The sequence below is a fragment of the Rattus norvegicus genome, chromosome 15 (genome assembly GCF_021556685.1).
Source record: "Rattus norvegicus strain SHRSP/BbbUtx chromosome 15, alternate assembly SHRSP_T2T, whole genome shotgun sequence".
Lineage (NCBI taxonomy): Eukaryota > Metazoa > Chordata > Mammalia > Rodentia > Muridae > Rattus > Rattus norvegicus.
Genome location: NC_141548.1, coordinates 31,695,291 through 31,711,740, shown reverse-complemented (window position 1 = coordinate 31,711,740; position 16,450 = coordinate 31,695,291). Strand labels below are relative to the sequence as shown.

Genomic DNA, 16,450 nt, shown 5'->3' with positions numbered 1-16,450 from the left:
CCAACCCCAAGGAACGAACTTTCAAAGGTTGTCCTCTGACCTCCACACTTGTAGTGGCATGTGCATACCCACATACTTAAACAGACATATACAGGAAAAATAAAACATCATTTCCAGTTGACCTGGAACTTGCTCACTAGACCAAGATGGCCATAAAATCTAATTTTCAACAATTAAAAGATGAAGAGGTGGAACAGGGCTGGCAATGTAGCTCAATGCAGAGCACTTATGTAATATGATGAGGTTCTGGGTTTAGTGACAAACACTGAAAAAAAAAAAGGTGTGGGAGTGAGAGGGAGAGACAATAAGCTCAGTGAGGAGGAACACTTGCAGCCAAGCCTGACAACTTGAATTCAGTCTCCAGAAACTTCTGCAAGATGTCCTCTGACCTCCGCAACCTGCATTTATCCCTGCTCACAATGAAATACTTATAAGTGAGTGAGAAGCCAACATAGTGGTGAGGCCAAGGGCACCCAGCCTAGGAAGGCTGGGCACAGGAGAGCCACAAGTTCCAGGCCGGCCTGCACTATTAAGTAGCAGGGCAACAGGGTCTGGTTGGTAAGGCTGAAAACAAAAGGCAAACCCAAAGCAGGAAGCCGTCGTTAGTTACTGACATAGATTGGCATTCTCCATTCCCGCAACAGTGAGCACCTCGCTCTCCCTCCCATGCTCGCTATCTCTACCTCTATCTCTCTCTCTCGGTCAGGTTGCCAAGAGTCTAAGGAAGGCTGAGTGCTCTGGCTTTGGCATCTTTCCTAGTTACTTATTTTATTTTATTTTTTACTGGATATTTTATGTATTTACATTTCAAATGTTGTCCCCGTTCCCAGCTCCTCCCCTCTCCAATCCCCCCTCCCCAGGTCTGTTTATTTTTGCTGTTTATGTATATATAAGGGTACCATGTTAGTAGTCTCTGTCGTGATTCATATTTGCCTAATTTGGGTCCTATAAATCCTATCCACAGATTTGTCTTCTGAGATAAACTACTTTTCAGCTGTTAGTGGGTGGCACATTTCTTTTTTTTTTTTAATAAATCTTTTTTTAAATTTATTTATTTATTATGTATACATCATACAGCTTTCTGCCTGCATGTATACAACTACAGGCCAGAAGAGGGCACCAGACCTGATTATAGGTGGTTGTGAGCCACCATGTGGTTGCTGGGAATTGAACTCAGGACCTCTGGAAGAGCAGTCAGTGCTCTTAACCTCTGAGCCATCTCTCCAGCCCGGGTGGCACATTTCTATAACCTCAGCACTCAAGAGGCCGAAACGGGAGTGTGGAGAGGTTGCAGTCAGCCTGAGCTGCATGGCCATTCCCTGTCTCAAACAACAGTCCTAAACCACTCCTAAATGTTCTTCATGTTCATGCGCCCTTCACTGTCTGCCAGCCGCCTTTCCTTTCTCCAGATGGCTCTGGCTTTGATGTTTTAGAAATAAAGCTTTCCCAGGTTTATTTTGTTTATCTTAACCCATTGCTGGCAGTGGCTTCACCTTTAGGTAAAGTGCTCAATGTTAATAACATCTGACTTCCAACACTCGTGTGGTCACGTGAAGCTAGCCCAAGTATGGATCCCATGAGACCACCTTCTAACTAAAGGCTACCCTCCGTCTCCCCGTGTTTGTATTGTTAGTGATTCCTTGCTTCATTCTGAGAGTCCCATCCAGTTTTCCTAACTTTATCAAAACAGTGATGGTTAAAACTCTGAGCAGCTTCCAGACCTGTCTGGGCCTCTTACTTGGTGCTTCCACAGTTATGTACCATAGGCCAGCCTGCAGTTTACTGTGGGTGGGATGAGCCTGATAATCCTTCCCGGAGCTCGGACCGAGCCCAGGGCCTTGCGCTCGCTAGGCAAGTGCTCTACTGGTGAGCTAAATCCCCAACCCCAAGTTTGGGTCTATTTAATTTTTAAATTACAACTTAATAAAACTTGCCTTTGGCCTAATGACATTCATCTCTGGACAACGTCATATACAACTTTTTATTGCCACTTCTTCTGTTATTTTTTTATAGTTAGTAGTGGGTGGTTTGCTTTGCTGTGTTTAGTGTTTTCGTAGTAGTGGGGTTGCACCTGGAGCCGCTGCAGTCCCTGTTCTATGAGTGCTGAGATAGTGAGCTGCAGCTCCGACCCTGTGATTCTGAGACGTCACCTTACTCTCTTCATCCTATGTCTCAGATGGCTTTGAAGTCATTGGGAAGTCCAGGGTGGCCTGGAATTCTTTATCTACCTATTTCTCACGTTCTGGGATAATAGGTGTGTATTATCATATCTGGCCTTGGTTTTGTCTGTCTGTCTGTCTGTCTGTCTGTCTGTCTGTTTCGAGGCAGGGTCTCTATTAAGTGACTCTGGCTGTCCTAGAATTCACTATGTAGACTTGCCTCAAACTCACAGCCATCTGCCTGCCACTGCCTTAGTGCTGGACTGAAGGCATGGCTACCCCACTCAGCAAGTGCTCTGCTTTCAAATTGGGGAGGACAGCATCTCTCCCTTAGTTCTCTCTTCCCTAGCGCTGAGCCTCGTTTCCTTTTAATGTAACATTCAGGTCAGTGACTTAGGAGATTGTGTCGTTCAGCCAATAGTGTTGGGGGAGGCAGTGTTTGTTTGTTTTCTTTTTTTTTTTTTTTCTCGGAGCTGGGGACCGAACCCAGGGCCTTGCGCTTCCTAGGTAAGCGCTCTACCACTGAGCTAAATCCCCAGCCCCTGTTTGTTTGTTTTCAAGATATGGTTTCCTGGATATCCTGGAACTCAATTAGTAGTCCAGGCTGGCCTGAAACTCACAGACATCCTCCTGCCTCTGCCTCTGCCTCTGCCTCCTGAGTGCTGGATTAAAGGCATGTGCCACTGCCACCCAGTCAGCCAGTAGTGTGTTAAGATGTGTCCTAGGCTTGTGAGAGTGTATATTGTCATTGTTCGTCACATGGATCCTGTTTGCAAGGGATGCAAATGTTTGTTTACTCATGTGAAATTAAATAATTTCAGAGATTCCGTTAATCAAGTGATCACACAATTAAAAACTTACAAAAATGTGTAATCTTGTTAGTTGGTTTTATAAGTTTGGGTTTGGTTTTGTTTATTACAAAAACCAAGCCTAGTTCAGTAGTGTTATTGGTCTATGGAAAACAACAGCAGATCCTGGGTCAGAGCTTAAACTACCAGGATTGTCTGCACTGGTTTAAATACTACTTATAAGGCCATGCTTCACGTGTGCTGGAAACTGTCTTGGTGGTGCTGCGGACTAAGGTGGTGCCTCGTGCCTGCTAACCATCTGAGCTCTATCTCCAGCCCAAATCCACGCTTTGTGTGCTGTATCAAAGTTAAGCTGTCTTATTAACTGCTCCCCTTTCCTTTGCATGTTGAACCCAAGCTTTGTGCATTATTAGACAAGTATTCTCTTCAGAATCCACCCACTCTTCTAATGAGTACCTCCTGTCCTTATGCCAGCTTTAAAATTTTATTTTGTTTGTATGGGTGTTTTGTCTATGCATTTGTCTTCATACCACACTGCAGTGCCCGTGGAGGCCAGAAGGAGGGCATCAGATCCCCTGGAACTGGAGGTACAGATGGTTGTGAGCCACCATTGGACAGCTGGAAATGGAACCCAGGTCCTCTGGAAGAATAGCCAGTACTCTTAGCGACTAAGCCATCTTTCCAGCCCCTGCTTTTTCTAAACTAATTCTTATCCATATATTGCCCTTCTGTATGACTTCTGCCCACATTGGAGGTTAAACCTAGTACCACGTGTATGTGAATAGGCTTGTGCTCCACCACTGAGCTGTGCACAGATCTTCAATGAAGTATTACAATGTTCTAGAGAAACATTCTAGACTTGAATGGTCTAGATGATAATTTTCAAGCTTTCTTTTCTTTGAAGGAAAGAAAAAAACTTTCCATCTTGAACATCAGCATATGAAACATAGTTAGGGGAACCTAGTTCTAAAGCCCTGTTCATTTGGCATGAATTAATTTGTGTACTTTTTTGTTTTGTTTTCCAAGACAAGGTTTTTCTACGTAGCTCTGGCTGTCCTGAAACTCACTCTGTAGACCAGGCTGGCCTCCAACAGAGATCTGCCTGTGTCTGCCTCCCAAGTGCTGGATTAAAGGCCTGCAGCACTGTCACCCAACCTATTTCTTTTTTATCCCTGGGACTTTTGGCCCAGGTCTTTGCCACTTGGTTAAGTGAGCACTCCATACTATTGAGCTGTACTCCTAACTTCATTTAAAAAACCAAAGCTTTTTATTTGATCTGGTATATTTCCTCATAATATTTTGGTCAGACCTAGCCTGTAGAGCCAACATGGATCACACATATAAATTCTAGTACTCAGGAACCAAAGGCAGGAAGATCCAGGACAGCAATACCTCATCTCAAGCCTAAACACAGATTAAGAGTACACTTCAATGGTAGCATGGTTTTTGTTTTTTGGGATTTTTTTTTTTAAGATTTATTTATTTATTTCATGTATGTGGGTACACTGTCACTATCTTTGGACAGACCAGAAGAGGGCACTGGATGCCATTACAGATAGTTGTGAGCCACCATGTGGTTGCTGGGAATTGAACTCCGAACTCTTAACTACTAAGCCATCTGTCCAGCCCTCATTTTTATTTTTTAATGTATTAAAAGTACAAGGTAAGGTAAGGTAAGGTAGGTAAGATATTTTCCTACCTGTGTATCTGTGCACCTTGTTCATGCCTGGTACCCAGGAAGGCCAGAAGAGGGAATCAGACCTGAAACTTGAGTTACAGATGGTTGTGAGCTACTATGTATATGCAGGAAATCAAACCCAGGTCCTTTGCTCTTAACTGCTGAAGCGTCTCTCCAGCTCCCTAGAGTGCTTGTTGAGCATGCAAAAGGCCCTGAGTTTTATTTCCCAGTGTTGGGGTGAGAGGAACTAACAAATCACAGTACTAGACATTTTTCAAACATGATACAGGGACTAGAGAGTGCCTCACAAATGGAAGCACTGTCTGCTCTTCCAGAGGCCCTGGGTTTGATTCCTAATACCCACAGGATGGGTTATAACTACCTGTAACTCCCATTCTAGGGGATCTGATATCCCCTTCTGGACTCTAAAGGCACAAGATAAAAATCATGCATTCACACAGATGCAAGCCAAACACCACACCCATAACACAACTCTGGTAAGTTGGTATAAAGCAGTGAACACCTCTTGCTTTTATGTTTTTGAGACATAGTCTCACATTGTAGTCCAGGCTGGCTTGGAACTCAACATAAAGTAGCTCATGCTAGCCTTGAATACATGGCAGTGCTCCTGCCTCAACCTCTGGAGTGCTGACATTGTCCGTGTGAGTGACCATTCCTGACTTCAGAATGGTAAAGTCTCAAATTCTGCTTCAGAATACGAAAAGACATTATAGAACTAGGTATGCTTTCTATTTTGTACCCCTGCTGGGCAGTTTGAAGTTCCTGGAAGTTATTTTACTTTTGAGTTATTTGACATATTAAAATATTCCTCAAAGTGCATAGCAAGAGTTTTTTGTTTTGTGTTTTTTTAAGATTTATTTATTTTATGCATGTGAGTACTCTGTCTCTGTCTTCACACACACCAGAAGAGGGCATCAGATCCCATTACAGATGGTTGTGAGCCACCACGTGGTTGCTGGGAATTGAACTCAGGACCTCTGGAAGAACAGTCAAGTGCTCTTAACCACTCAGCCATCTTTCCAGTCCCATAGCAAGAGTTATTAAAAGAATCTTAGTCTTGAGCACATATATGGGAAAATGAACTATTTTACTCCAGACCTTGTAGGCAATAATTGGTTGAATTTTAGAAAGTCATGAGTCAAGGCTTTCATGTCATGAATATGACTTGATTTTCTTTCATTTGATAGGAAAGAGCTCCTCTTTTTCTGAAGAAAAAGGTGAATCCGATGATGAAAAACCAAGGAAAGGAGAAAGACGATCATCCCGGGTCAGACAGGTAACCCACCCCCACCAGCACAGCTGCTGCTCTCTACGTCTCAGGCTGTCCGAGTTGGTGTCTCTGTTTGTGTAGCCCTTTTTCTAATGTCAGTCACTGTTTTCTGTTGTTTAGATATGCTCTGGTCTTTAGGCTTCTGATCAAATATGTACATTTTTAACTTTTTTTTTTTTTTTGAGACAGTCTCACTGGATCCTCTTGTCTGCCTTTCCTATATACTGGAGTTACAGATATATGCTACTATGGCTGACGCGAATATATATGTGGGTTTTTAAAAACTTAACTGTGAGGGCTAAGTGAGTAAAGGCACCTAATGACCTGATTTCAGTCTCTGAGACCCTCACAGCAGAAGGGGAGTAACAGTTCCCATCAAGTTGTCCTCTTTGAGTTATACACACACACACACAATGCATCTTTTAAATATTAAAGTAATTAAATATGAAAGTCAATAGGCTGGACTATGTTCCTAACCGTATAATTAGACAAGATGTGATATAGTTATTCAATTAAAGCTACACGAGCCAATGTTAAGGAAGAGCAGTGGAGAAGCATAGCCACAGGTAGTAGACTGTGCAAAGCTATGGCAGCACTAGGTGTGATCCACTTGTATTCCCAGCACTTGGGAACAGAGACATTTGTTCATTGCGTTTGAGGCCACTCTGAGTTATATGACATCCTGTTTCAAAGAGGGAGAAAGGAGGAGAAGAAAGCTGAGAAGCAGGGTGTGAAATTACATCCAAAGAGAGAAGGGGAAATGCCAAGACAGCAGAGAAATGCTAAGTAACCACGGGTTAGTTCTCCCTTCTACTTTGTAGATATTCTGTCCACATTAATGTTAAAAGTTAAAATTTAAGTCAGGGTCTGGAGAGAAGTAGCTTAGTGGTGAAGACCTCTTCTGACCTCCTCAGGTACTGGGCACATACACGATGTACCTGTATTCATGTAAGCAAAGTATTCATCCATGTGAAATAAACCTTAAAAAAATTAAAGCCAGGACAGGAGAAATGGCTTAGCAGTTCAGAACACTGGCTGCTCTTCCAGAAGACTCAAGTTTTACACCCAGCACCCACATGGCAGCTCACAGCCATCTGCAACTTCAGTTCCCAGGAATCAGGTGCCCTCTTCCGACCTCTGTTGGCACTTGTGCTCATAAGGATAGCATGTGTCCATAAATAAATAATAGACTAAATCTTTTTAAAAACAAGGAAGAGATTAGAGGCTAACACACAACCAGAAGCAGCTCCATTGCCACGCTCCTGTGTTCCCAGTTTTGGTTTGGTCGAGCCCATCTCAGCACTGTCACTGTCTCACCCACTTCCATGTTGCTAAAGTTCTCTACCCAAGGGTGCCGTGAGGGTGCTTTTTCTCTCTTCACTTCAAACAGATGTATCTGAAGCCATTGTCTATCTTCTTTCAGGCAAGAGCTAAACTCCCTGAGTACAGTCAGGCTGCTGAGGAGGAAGAGGACCAAGAGACGCCATCTAGAAACCTGAGGGTCAGAGCAGATCGAAATTTAAAAGTAGAGGAGGAGGAGGAAGAGGAAGAAGAAGATGATGATGAAGAAGAGGAAGAGGAGGTAGATGAGGGACAGAAATCTAGAGAAGCCGAGGCACCAATCCTGAAACAGTTTGAGGATGAAGACGGGGAGGAGATGACCAGAGCAAAACCAGAAAAGGTAGTGGATGAGAAACCCCCAATCATAAGATCCCAGGAAAAGGATGAGTTAGAGAAAGGAGGGCGAGTTACAAGATCCCAGGAAGAAGCTAGAAGAAGTCATCTGGCCAGACAACAACAAGAGAAAGAGACACAAATTGTTTCTCTCCCTCAAGAAGAAAATGAGGTAAAATCTTCACAAGGTTTGGAAGAAAAATCCCAGTCTCCTTCCCTGCCTCCCCTCCCTGAAGACCTAGAGAAGGCCCCTGTCGTGCTGCAGCCAGAGCAAATAGTCAGTGAAGAGGAAACACCCCCACCTTTACTTACCAAGGAAGCTTCATCTCCACCAACTCATATGCAGCTCCAGGATGAAGAAGAAGTGGAGCCAGCGGAAGGCCCAGCACCCCCTGTCCTCATTCAGTTATCTCCTCCTGGTACAGATGCTGGAACCAGGGAGCCCATAGTGTCTCCCCACACAGTGCAGCTGCTCAGAGGCCTGTCTCCTCTGTCAAGTACTGCAGACACCAAAGCAGAGTCTCCAGCAGAGAGAGTGTCAGAAGAGAGTGTCCTGCCCCTGGCACAGAGAAGCATACTGCCCGAACACTCAGCCCAGAAAGGTGCTGAAAGTGAGCGTGAAAAGTCTGCTCCCCTTCTCCCTCTAACAAGAGAGGAGTTAGCACCCGCCAAAGGGATCACTGAGGAGTCTGTGAAGAAACAGTCTTTGGAACAGGAGGAGGGCAGAAGAGCTTCCCACACTCTCTTCCCAGACCACAGTTTGAAACCGTCAGCCGACTCATCCTCGAGCCGATCATCCTCACCTTCATCCTCCAGCTCTAGATCCAGATCTCGATCTCCTGACAGTTCAGCTTCCCGCTCACAGTCCTCTCCAAGATCTAAACAGAGAGAGGTGTCTCAAGCGCGAGTTCACGCCAATCCTCATGATAGAGCCAAGATGGGCTCCAGGTCAACATCAGAGTCTAGGTCACGTTCTCGATCTCGTTCCCGTTCCGCATCAAGCGGCAGCAGAAAAGTGAGTATGGAGAATCCTGTCTCTAGTGATTTTGAACGTCTGAGTAACCTGTAATGATTTCTGACAGGAATAGAAGAGTCCTGTAGTCTCCACTGCTTACTTTTCCTTCATACAGGGTCAGTGCAGTGGTCACTGGCGTCCCTGCCTGTTCTGAAGCCCTTAGATTACAAAGCGTATTGGATATGCCTCTTTCATTGATACAGGCTTCTTGAGAGTGTAAGCTGTGGGGTGGAACTTAGTGAACTTTCCTAGTATGTGGTTAGAGATTACTCACTTCAGTGGAAGTACACACGAGACAAAAAATCTGGAAGAAGACCGGGTATTCTCAGCCTGTACTTCCAGCACTGAGGAAGTCAAGGCCATCCTGGACTGTGTAGCAAATCCAGTACCTGTTTGTGCTACTTAAGTCTCTATCAAAAGATAAAAAAAGCCCAGACTATATATTGGGTCAGCAGAAGCTGGGGAAAGTCTGGTGGTCTCCTGTATATACAGCATCTACTTACACTCATCTCTCCTAAATATTTGGAATATAGGTAATTTCACTTTTATGTTTCCTTTTGTGTTTTTAGTCTCTGAGCCCTGGAGTCTCCAGAGACGGCAACACCACCTACACTGAAACCAAAGATCCCTCTTGTGGTCAGGAGGCTGCAGCTCCATCAGTGCCACAGCTGCAGGTCCTTGAACCAAAGGAGAAGGCTCCCACGTGCTCAGCCTCTGTCCGGGGGAGGCATATGAGCCAGCCTGAGCCAGAGCAAAAGCACGTGATCCAGAGGTTACAGCCGGAGCAGGTAGGCTGTTTAACCTGTAGGCCTAATTTTCCCATTGTGCAGTGGTTTTGAGACTTGGCCTTGCTCTACAGTCCAGGCCAACGTCAAACCAATGGTGCTGCCTTGGTTCCCCACTTTCTGGGATTACAGTGTTCACTGATCGCGTGTCTTCACCGAAAAATCCAAAAATCTGTCTGGACCAGAATCAAGAAATGCAGACAGTTGAGAACACTTTTTTTTTAAAGATATTATTTTATTTATATGAGTACATTGTCACCATTTATATGAGTACATTGTCACTGTCTTCAGACACAGCAGAAGAGGGCATCGGATCCCATTACAGATGGCTGTGAGCCACCATGTGGTTGCTGGGAATTGAACTCAGGACCTCTGGAAGAGCAGTCAGTGCTCTTAACCACTGAGCCATCTCTCTAGCCCAAGAATTCTTCTTGGGTTTTTTTTTTTTTTAAACCAAAAGCCATTCATTTATCTTTTTGTTTGTTTGTCTTGTTTGTTTGGGAGTTGGCATGTACTGTGGCATGTATGTGGGTTCTACCGTGTGGCTTTCAGGGATAGAGCTCAGGTCATCAGCTACTGAGCCATCGCAGTGACATGTTTGTATTTTAAGATTTATTTTATGTGTGAGTATTTGCCTGCATGAATATGTGCGAATGTAGAAGACCGAGGAGCTGCAGTTAACTGTGCTTGTAAGCTGCTGTGTGGCTGGGAATGAGTGTGAGTTCTCTGCAAGAGAGCAGCAAGTGCTTTCAGCCCTAGAGTTGTATCACTCAGGCTCCCCCAACCCTGCCTTGCCTTTTCTTTTTCAGCATACTTACATGTACAGGTGCACACCCCATAGTGTGTGTATAGACCTTAACACCCTGGAAAGTCAAAGCTTTGTGTGCGGTTCAACAGCAGAAGTCTCATCTCTGGGTATCTTAAGTTATATTCTTCCTCAGAGCCCTTCCACTTACCTGCCTCCAAAGGGAGGCCTTTTCTCCGTTCTTTCAAAAAAAATTCTAAGCTGGATGTGGCAGCATAAACCTTTAATCCCAGCACCGAGGAGCAGGCAGATCTCTGAGATTCAAGGCCACTCTGGTCTACAAAGTGAGCTCCAGGTCAGCCAGAGCTGTTTAGAGAAACCCTGTTTCTTTTGGCTTTTTTATTTGATTTGGTTTGGTTTGATTTGGTTGTTGTGAGACAAGGTTTCTCTTTGTAGCTCTGGCTATCCTGAAACTGTAGACCAGGCTGGCCTCAAACTCAGAGATCTGCCTCCTACGTGCTGGGATTTAAGGCATGTACCATCCTACACCCAAATTCTAGAGCCAGGCACAATAATACAGTCTTATATCTTAGTATTGAGGAGGATTGCTTTGAGTTCAGAACCAGTCTGGGCTACATAGCAAGACCTTGTCTCAAAAAAGGTCATGGGAGCTGGTGGTAGTGGTGGGTCATCCCTTCAATCCCATCACTTAGGAGGCAGAGACGGGCAAATCTCTGAGTTCAAGGCCAGTTTGGTCTACAGAGTGATTTCCTGGATGGCCAGAGCCACTCAGAGAATCCCTATCTTGAAAAGCAAAACAAACAAACAAAAAAAAAAAAACCACACAAATAAATCCAGGGTCTTGCTCATGCTTTGCAAATCCTCATACCTTAGCCTCCATCGTGCTGAGATTACAGGCCATGGTCTAGAGAGTCTTCAAGTACCTAGCCAGGCATGATAGCTTACATATTCAACCCCAGCATGCAGGAGGTAGAAGCATGTGGGTGTCAGTAAGTTTCAAGACTGTGCTGGTCCTCAGTGAGTTCCAAGCCAGCCAGAGCTACACAGTAAGAACCTGCATGGGAAAAACAGTTTATATAGGAGTGATCTTCCTCCACATCCCCATTCTACATTGCAAAATAATAAAGACGGCCTTGTGTGAAACTGCTACTGTGTATGTCCTGCTCTTTCACTAGCTTCAACTTAAAGAAAGTGAATCTAACAGGATTAAACCCTTTGTTTTGTTTGGTTTTTGCTCTCTATGAACAGGAGAGCCCAAAGAAGTGTGAAGCTGAAGAGGCAGAGCCACCAGCTGCCACCCAGCCTCAGACCTCAGAGCCTCAGCTCTCTCAGCTGCCAGAGGCGGAAAGGACTCCTCACACCGCGTAAGTGAGGTGATAATGAGGGAGGGGCGGACAGCAGGTGCGGGTCAATCTTTACCCCATGGAGTCTTTATTCACGATTTCCTTTTAAAACAGAAAGGGAGTGTTTTATATGGACAGAGGCCAGTCACTATGGTAAGGGCCTCAATTCCCAGAACATTAAGGTGGTTTGGAAAGTAGTGATCAGGGCATAAGAAAAAACATGTGGGTCTTTGAGCGGAAATAGGCAACGGCTTTAAACAGTACACACCTCAGTGTAACCCTGCTGCTTAACACAGTCCTAACTCAGGGTTCTAATCACATCCGAGCCCAAGAACTCCGTTTAATAAAGAATGGTCTAAAAGCTAGGCATGGAGGTTTGTGCCTGTAACCCCATCTAGGTGCAAGAGGATTAAACTTGAGTGAGCACATTGCAAATTGACAGCAGCTAGATGAAACCCTATTGCGAAATCAATCAGTAGGCACACAAGAGTGCTCAGGAAGATGAGACAAGAGAACTGCTTCAGACTGAAAGTCAGACCTGTTGACAAGTTCCACACTAGTGCTACATATCAGGTCCTTGGCTAGGCTTAATGGCACATGCTTTTACTCTAACATTTGGGAGGCAGAGAGAGGCAGGTCACTGAATTGGAGGTTAGTCTGGTCTGTATAACAAATTATAGGACAGCTAGGGCTACAGAGAGACCATGTCTCTTAAGAAACCAAAAGGAGTATCACAAACCTAAGCTTGGTGGCACTGCATTAGAGCCTGGGGCGGGCAGACTGTGAGTTTAGGGCTAGCCTGTACTACACAGCAATACCCTAACTCAAAACAAGCACAAGAGAAGACTAATTCTAATTGTATAGGAGCTTGCCTTCCTTGGTTGCTGCCTGTCAACATCATTAAGCAGTTTGTACTAGTTAAGAGCACAGTATGGCAGGTAGGAAGCCCTGGGTCAGAAGTCTTTTTTTTTTTTTTTTTTTTTTTTTTAAGATTTATTCATTTATTATATGTAAGTACACTGTTGGCTGTCTTCAGACACACCAGAAGAGGGCATCAGATCTCATTACAGATGGTTGTGAGCCACCATGTGGTTGCTGGGAATTGAACTCAGGCCTCTGGAAGAACAGTCAGTGTTCTTCATCACTGAGCCATCTCTCCAGCCCCAGAGGTAATTTCTTAAGACACAGTTTTTACAGTTCTTGTGAGCTTTTTAGTACTTAATTTGTAAAAGGAATATTCATATCTAATTAATTCTGTAGGTAGACACTCATTATTCAGAGCTTTGTATTATAAGTTACTGAAGTAATACAGGTGTCACGCACACACCCATAACTCCAGTACTCTCCTGCAGTCCAATATTGGGGAGTCTGAGGCAGAGCAGTTGAAAGCTCAAGGCTAGCCTGGGATGAGTACCAAGACTTTGCCTCCTCACAAATGAAAAGGGAAGAAAGGGCATGTGGTACACACTCTGGAGCTGGAGGCAGGACGATCAGGTGTCAGCCTTGACTTCAGAGTAAGTTTCAAGGCTGACCTGCTACGGTGAGAAACCCTGTCTTTAAACATTTATTTATTTATTATTTTCTCTGAATCCCTGCCTTCAAAGTCTGACACTCATGAAAAATAAAGGAAAAAAAAAGTATCGAAAGAGTAAGGTTGCTTACCTTTTAAACATTAGGAATTCTGGCTTGCGGTGGAAGATGTCCTATTGTTCTGTATTTATTGGTATGTTCTTAGATTCTGCTTCTAGTATCATCTCCTTCTGGGTAATAGTCTGACCATTTGCACACTTTGGAGGATGGTGGGCAAAGGGAGGGCATAGTTTCGTTTTCTTTAGTGCTCTACTGTGGTAGTTTTGCGAGTCTTCTCATAGTCTTGCCTCTGCTGCCATCTTGTGGCCATTATATTTTTTGATTCACAAACCAGAAGCTTGCTCCCTTTGAAAAGGTTTATTTAGTTTTCGTATTGTGAGACAAGGTCATTATCTTAGAGAAAGGGTGGTTCTTCTAGGACTAGGAAATGAAACTTCAGTGACTTGGAAGGTGTTGGAGCCCCAGCTCACACCATGTATGATGAAAGGTGAAAGCTCCTTTGTATGTCATTCAGAATAATATATGTGACCGTCCCAGGCCCATAAGGTACAGCATGGCCTTGCACACTGGCAGTTTAAAAGTGCTTATTCATGCCTGGTGTGGTGGGGTACACCTTTAATCCCAGCACTCAGGGCACAGAGACAGATGGATCTCTGAGTTTGAGGCCAGCCTGGCCTACAGAGTGAGTTCCAGGACGCCAGGGCTACAGAGAAACACTCTGTCTCAGAAACCAGGAAAAGAAAGAAAGTTGTTGACCACGCCTTGGAGAGCCCTCCTGTCCAGGTAAGCAGTAGTAGGGCCTACAGTATTCCCTGCAGACCTTTAAATGGCTGCTCTGTGAAATCATAGCAAGAGAGGGAGGGGTTAGTTTGTTGTTTGGAAAGGCCTTTATTTCTGGATTTTTCAATTCATTTCTTGGATATATGAAGCTTATAGGGTTACATACAGAGGGTTTTTACTGCTAGAGATGAGTTTGACCTTCACTTTATGGCTAAGATAATCCAGTCATATTGATTCTGACAAGATAAAAGCTTGGGCAATACTGAAAATTGTCCGTTGTCTTTCTTGACCTATGACACAGTCTGTTCAGCAACCTAACAAAAAGATATATTCAAAGGCCTAAGCCCATCATCTGTTCTCACAGAGAATTTAGTAAATAAATCCTTGTGGTTTTCCTATATTTCAACTGATTGATTGACAGTGCTCCCAATCTTAGCAGCCTGACAGCCCTCTAGAGCCCTCTGCAACTTTTAAAAAGTAAGATCATTTAAAAATACTAAATAAGAGGAACATTGGTGGCTTAAAGCTTGGTTTTCCTATCTCACTATTACACCACTACAAAATAACAGTAAAAGGTTAGAAAAGGTTAGAATTTACTTCAAGGGCCATTTTTACTCCTGTTAGTTAATCCTATTTTGCTTCTGATTGTGTCTGAGGTACACTAAATGTAAGGAATAAGCCAGATACAGCATACGCCTTTAATCCCAGCACACAGGCAAAGATGGTGGTCATGGTGAAGGTTCTGTGAATGTGGAGACAACCTGGTCTACATAGAGAGTTCCAGGACAGGCAGAACTATCTAGTGAGGCTTCTCCAAAAAAAATATATAGTGGTAGTGAAAAGTCTGGGTTTTTTGTTGTTTGATTGGAGGAATGGGGTGTTTTGGTTTGTTTTGTAGGTGCAGTTGTTCATGGGCAACGGTTAATTCTTATACCCAACCTTTTCTAAGCAGCCTTTCGTATACATACCTAGTAGCCAGTAGCAGCTTCGGACTCTGATGCTGTGCTTACTTGTCTTTATGCTTGAGAAAAGGAAGAAAATATTTAAACCATTACAGCAAACTAACTGATGCTTCCCAGGAGGCTTAGTGCCTGTATCCCAAATGGTATATTATTTTAAACAACAAAAAAAAGCATAGTTTATTACCAGAGTTTGCTTACTCTAAGTAACTTGTGTGTAAGGGTAAACTGATAAACTACCCATGTTAGTCTTGTAGCTAAGCACCTGGGGTATCAGGTCTCAATGTTCCTTACTAAGTTTTCATGTGGGGTCCTTAGCACTTTAGGGTTTTTAGTATTAGAGTTTAAACTGAAATGCCTATACAAACTGCCATTTCCATTAATTTCTCTTAAATTATTCATCCTGTAATGTGATGTTAGTATTTAAGTAATTCTGTCCTTTCCTTCTGAGTGATGCTGCTTTGTGTGGGGGGGCTTTGTGGGGATCCTGTCTCTCCCCTTGTTCCCAGTACAACTTGATAGGTCAGAGATACTTTTTCAAGAGCTGATGAAGTGGAGAAATGTGCCTTTGTCTAGACAAAAATGGTATGGTTTCAATGATTCTTTATTATATTCTAAAAATAGCATCTTGGGAATTCTTGGGTCCTGTAAAATTCATCAGAGGGAAATAAAAGGGGCTGGAGAGACGACTCAGAGGTCAAGAGTGCTGGCTTCTCTTGCAGAAGACCTGGGTCTGGTTCCCAGCACTCATATGGTGGCTCAGGACCACATGTAACTCCAGTTCCAGGGGTGTCAGTGCTGTCTTTTGACTTCTGTGGACACCAGGCCAAAAAAAAAAAAAAAAAAAAAAAACTTCTTTTTTTCTTTTTTTGAAATAATTATATTGTTTCCCCCTTCCTTCCCTTTTCTTCCCGTGAAACCTCCCACATACCCTCCTTGCTCACTCTAGCCTCTTTTTTCATAAGTTGTTGTTACGTGCATTTGTGTGTGTGTGTGTGTGTCTGTGTGTGTGTGTGTGTCTGTGTGTATGTGTATAGAGAAATACAAGGCACAAATCTAATATGTTATGAAAGCCAAGATACTCATTTTAAGAGCTGTAGCACACACCTTTAATCCAAGCAATCAGTGTAGAGGCAGGAAGATCTCTGAGCTTAAGGCCTACATAACCAGTTCCAGGGCAACTAGGGATTTGTCATAAGACCCTTTCTCAAAAAAAAAAAAAAAAGAGGAGGAGGAGAAAAAGAAGAAAAGTCCAATAGCAGAAGCTGACTAGAGGTTCTATGGCAGTCCCAACGTGAAGAAGTAACATAAGCTGCAAGTGAGTTCCAGCAGGTGGCCATCCTTTGCCTAGTGAGACTAGGGGAAAATCCATAGCAAAAAATTCCAGTAGCCAAAAATTCTTCCAACACATAATTCTAGAAGTATTTTAACAGCAGGAAATACTTTAGAACAGTAGATGTACATTCTGTGGGATAATTTGTGAGAACTCTGTGTAGAAGTCAGATGTGGTGGTGCACACACACCTTTAATCCCAGTGCCTGGGAGGCTAAGACGGGCGGATCTCTGAGCTGAAGACAGCCTGATGTACCAGCAAGCTCTAG

At 43.7% G+C, this 16,450-nt stretch overlaps 1 protein-coding gene across 28 annotated transcripts in view; it reads left to right on the top strand.

Annotated features, from left to right (window-relative positions):
* Acin1 (apoptotic chromatin condensation inducer 1) overlaps positions 1 to 16,450 on the top strand; it is a 44,886-nt gene that overhangs the window by 13,737 nt on the left and 14,699 nt on the right. For 27 of the 28 annotated variants that reach the window (XR_015637991.1, XR_015637995.1, XR_015638002.1 and 24 more), the window contains 4 exon segments: positions 5,855 to 5,943; positions 7,361 to 8,626; positions 9,196 to 9,414; positions 11,426 to 11,541. Coding sequence is in view for 13 of the 28 variants with exons in the window: in XM_087585629.1 (XP_087441755.1) it covers positions 5,855 to 5,943; positions 7,361 to 8,626; positions 9,196 to 9,414; positions 11,426 to 11,541 (1,690 nt within the window). In the remaining 15 variants the exon portion in view is untranslated. 28 annotated transcript variants of the gene reach the window in all.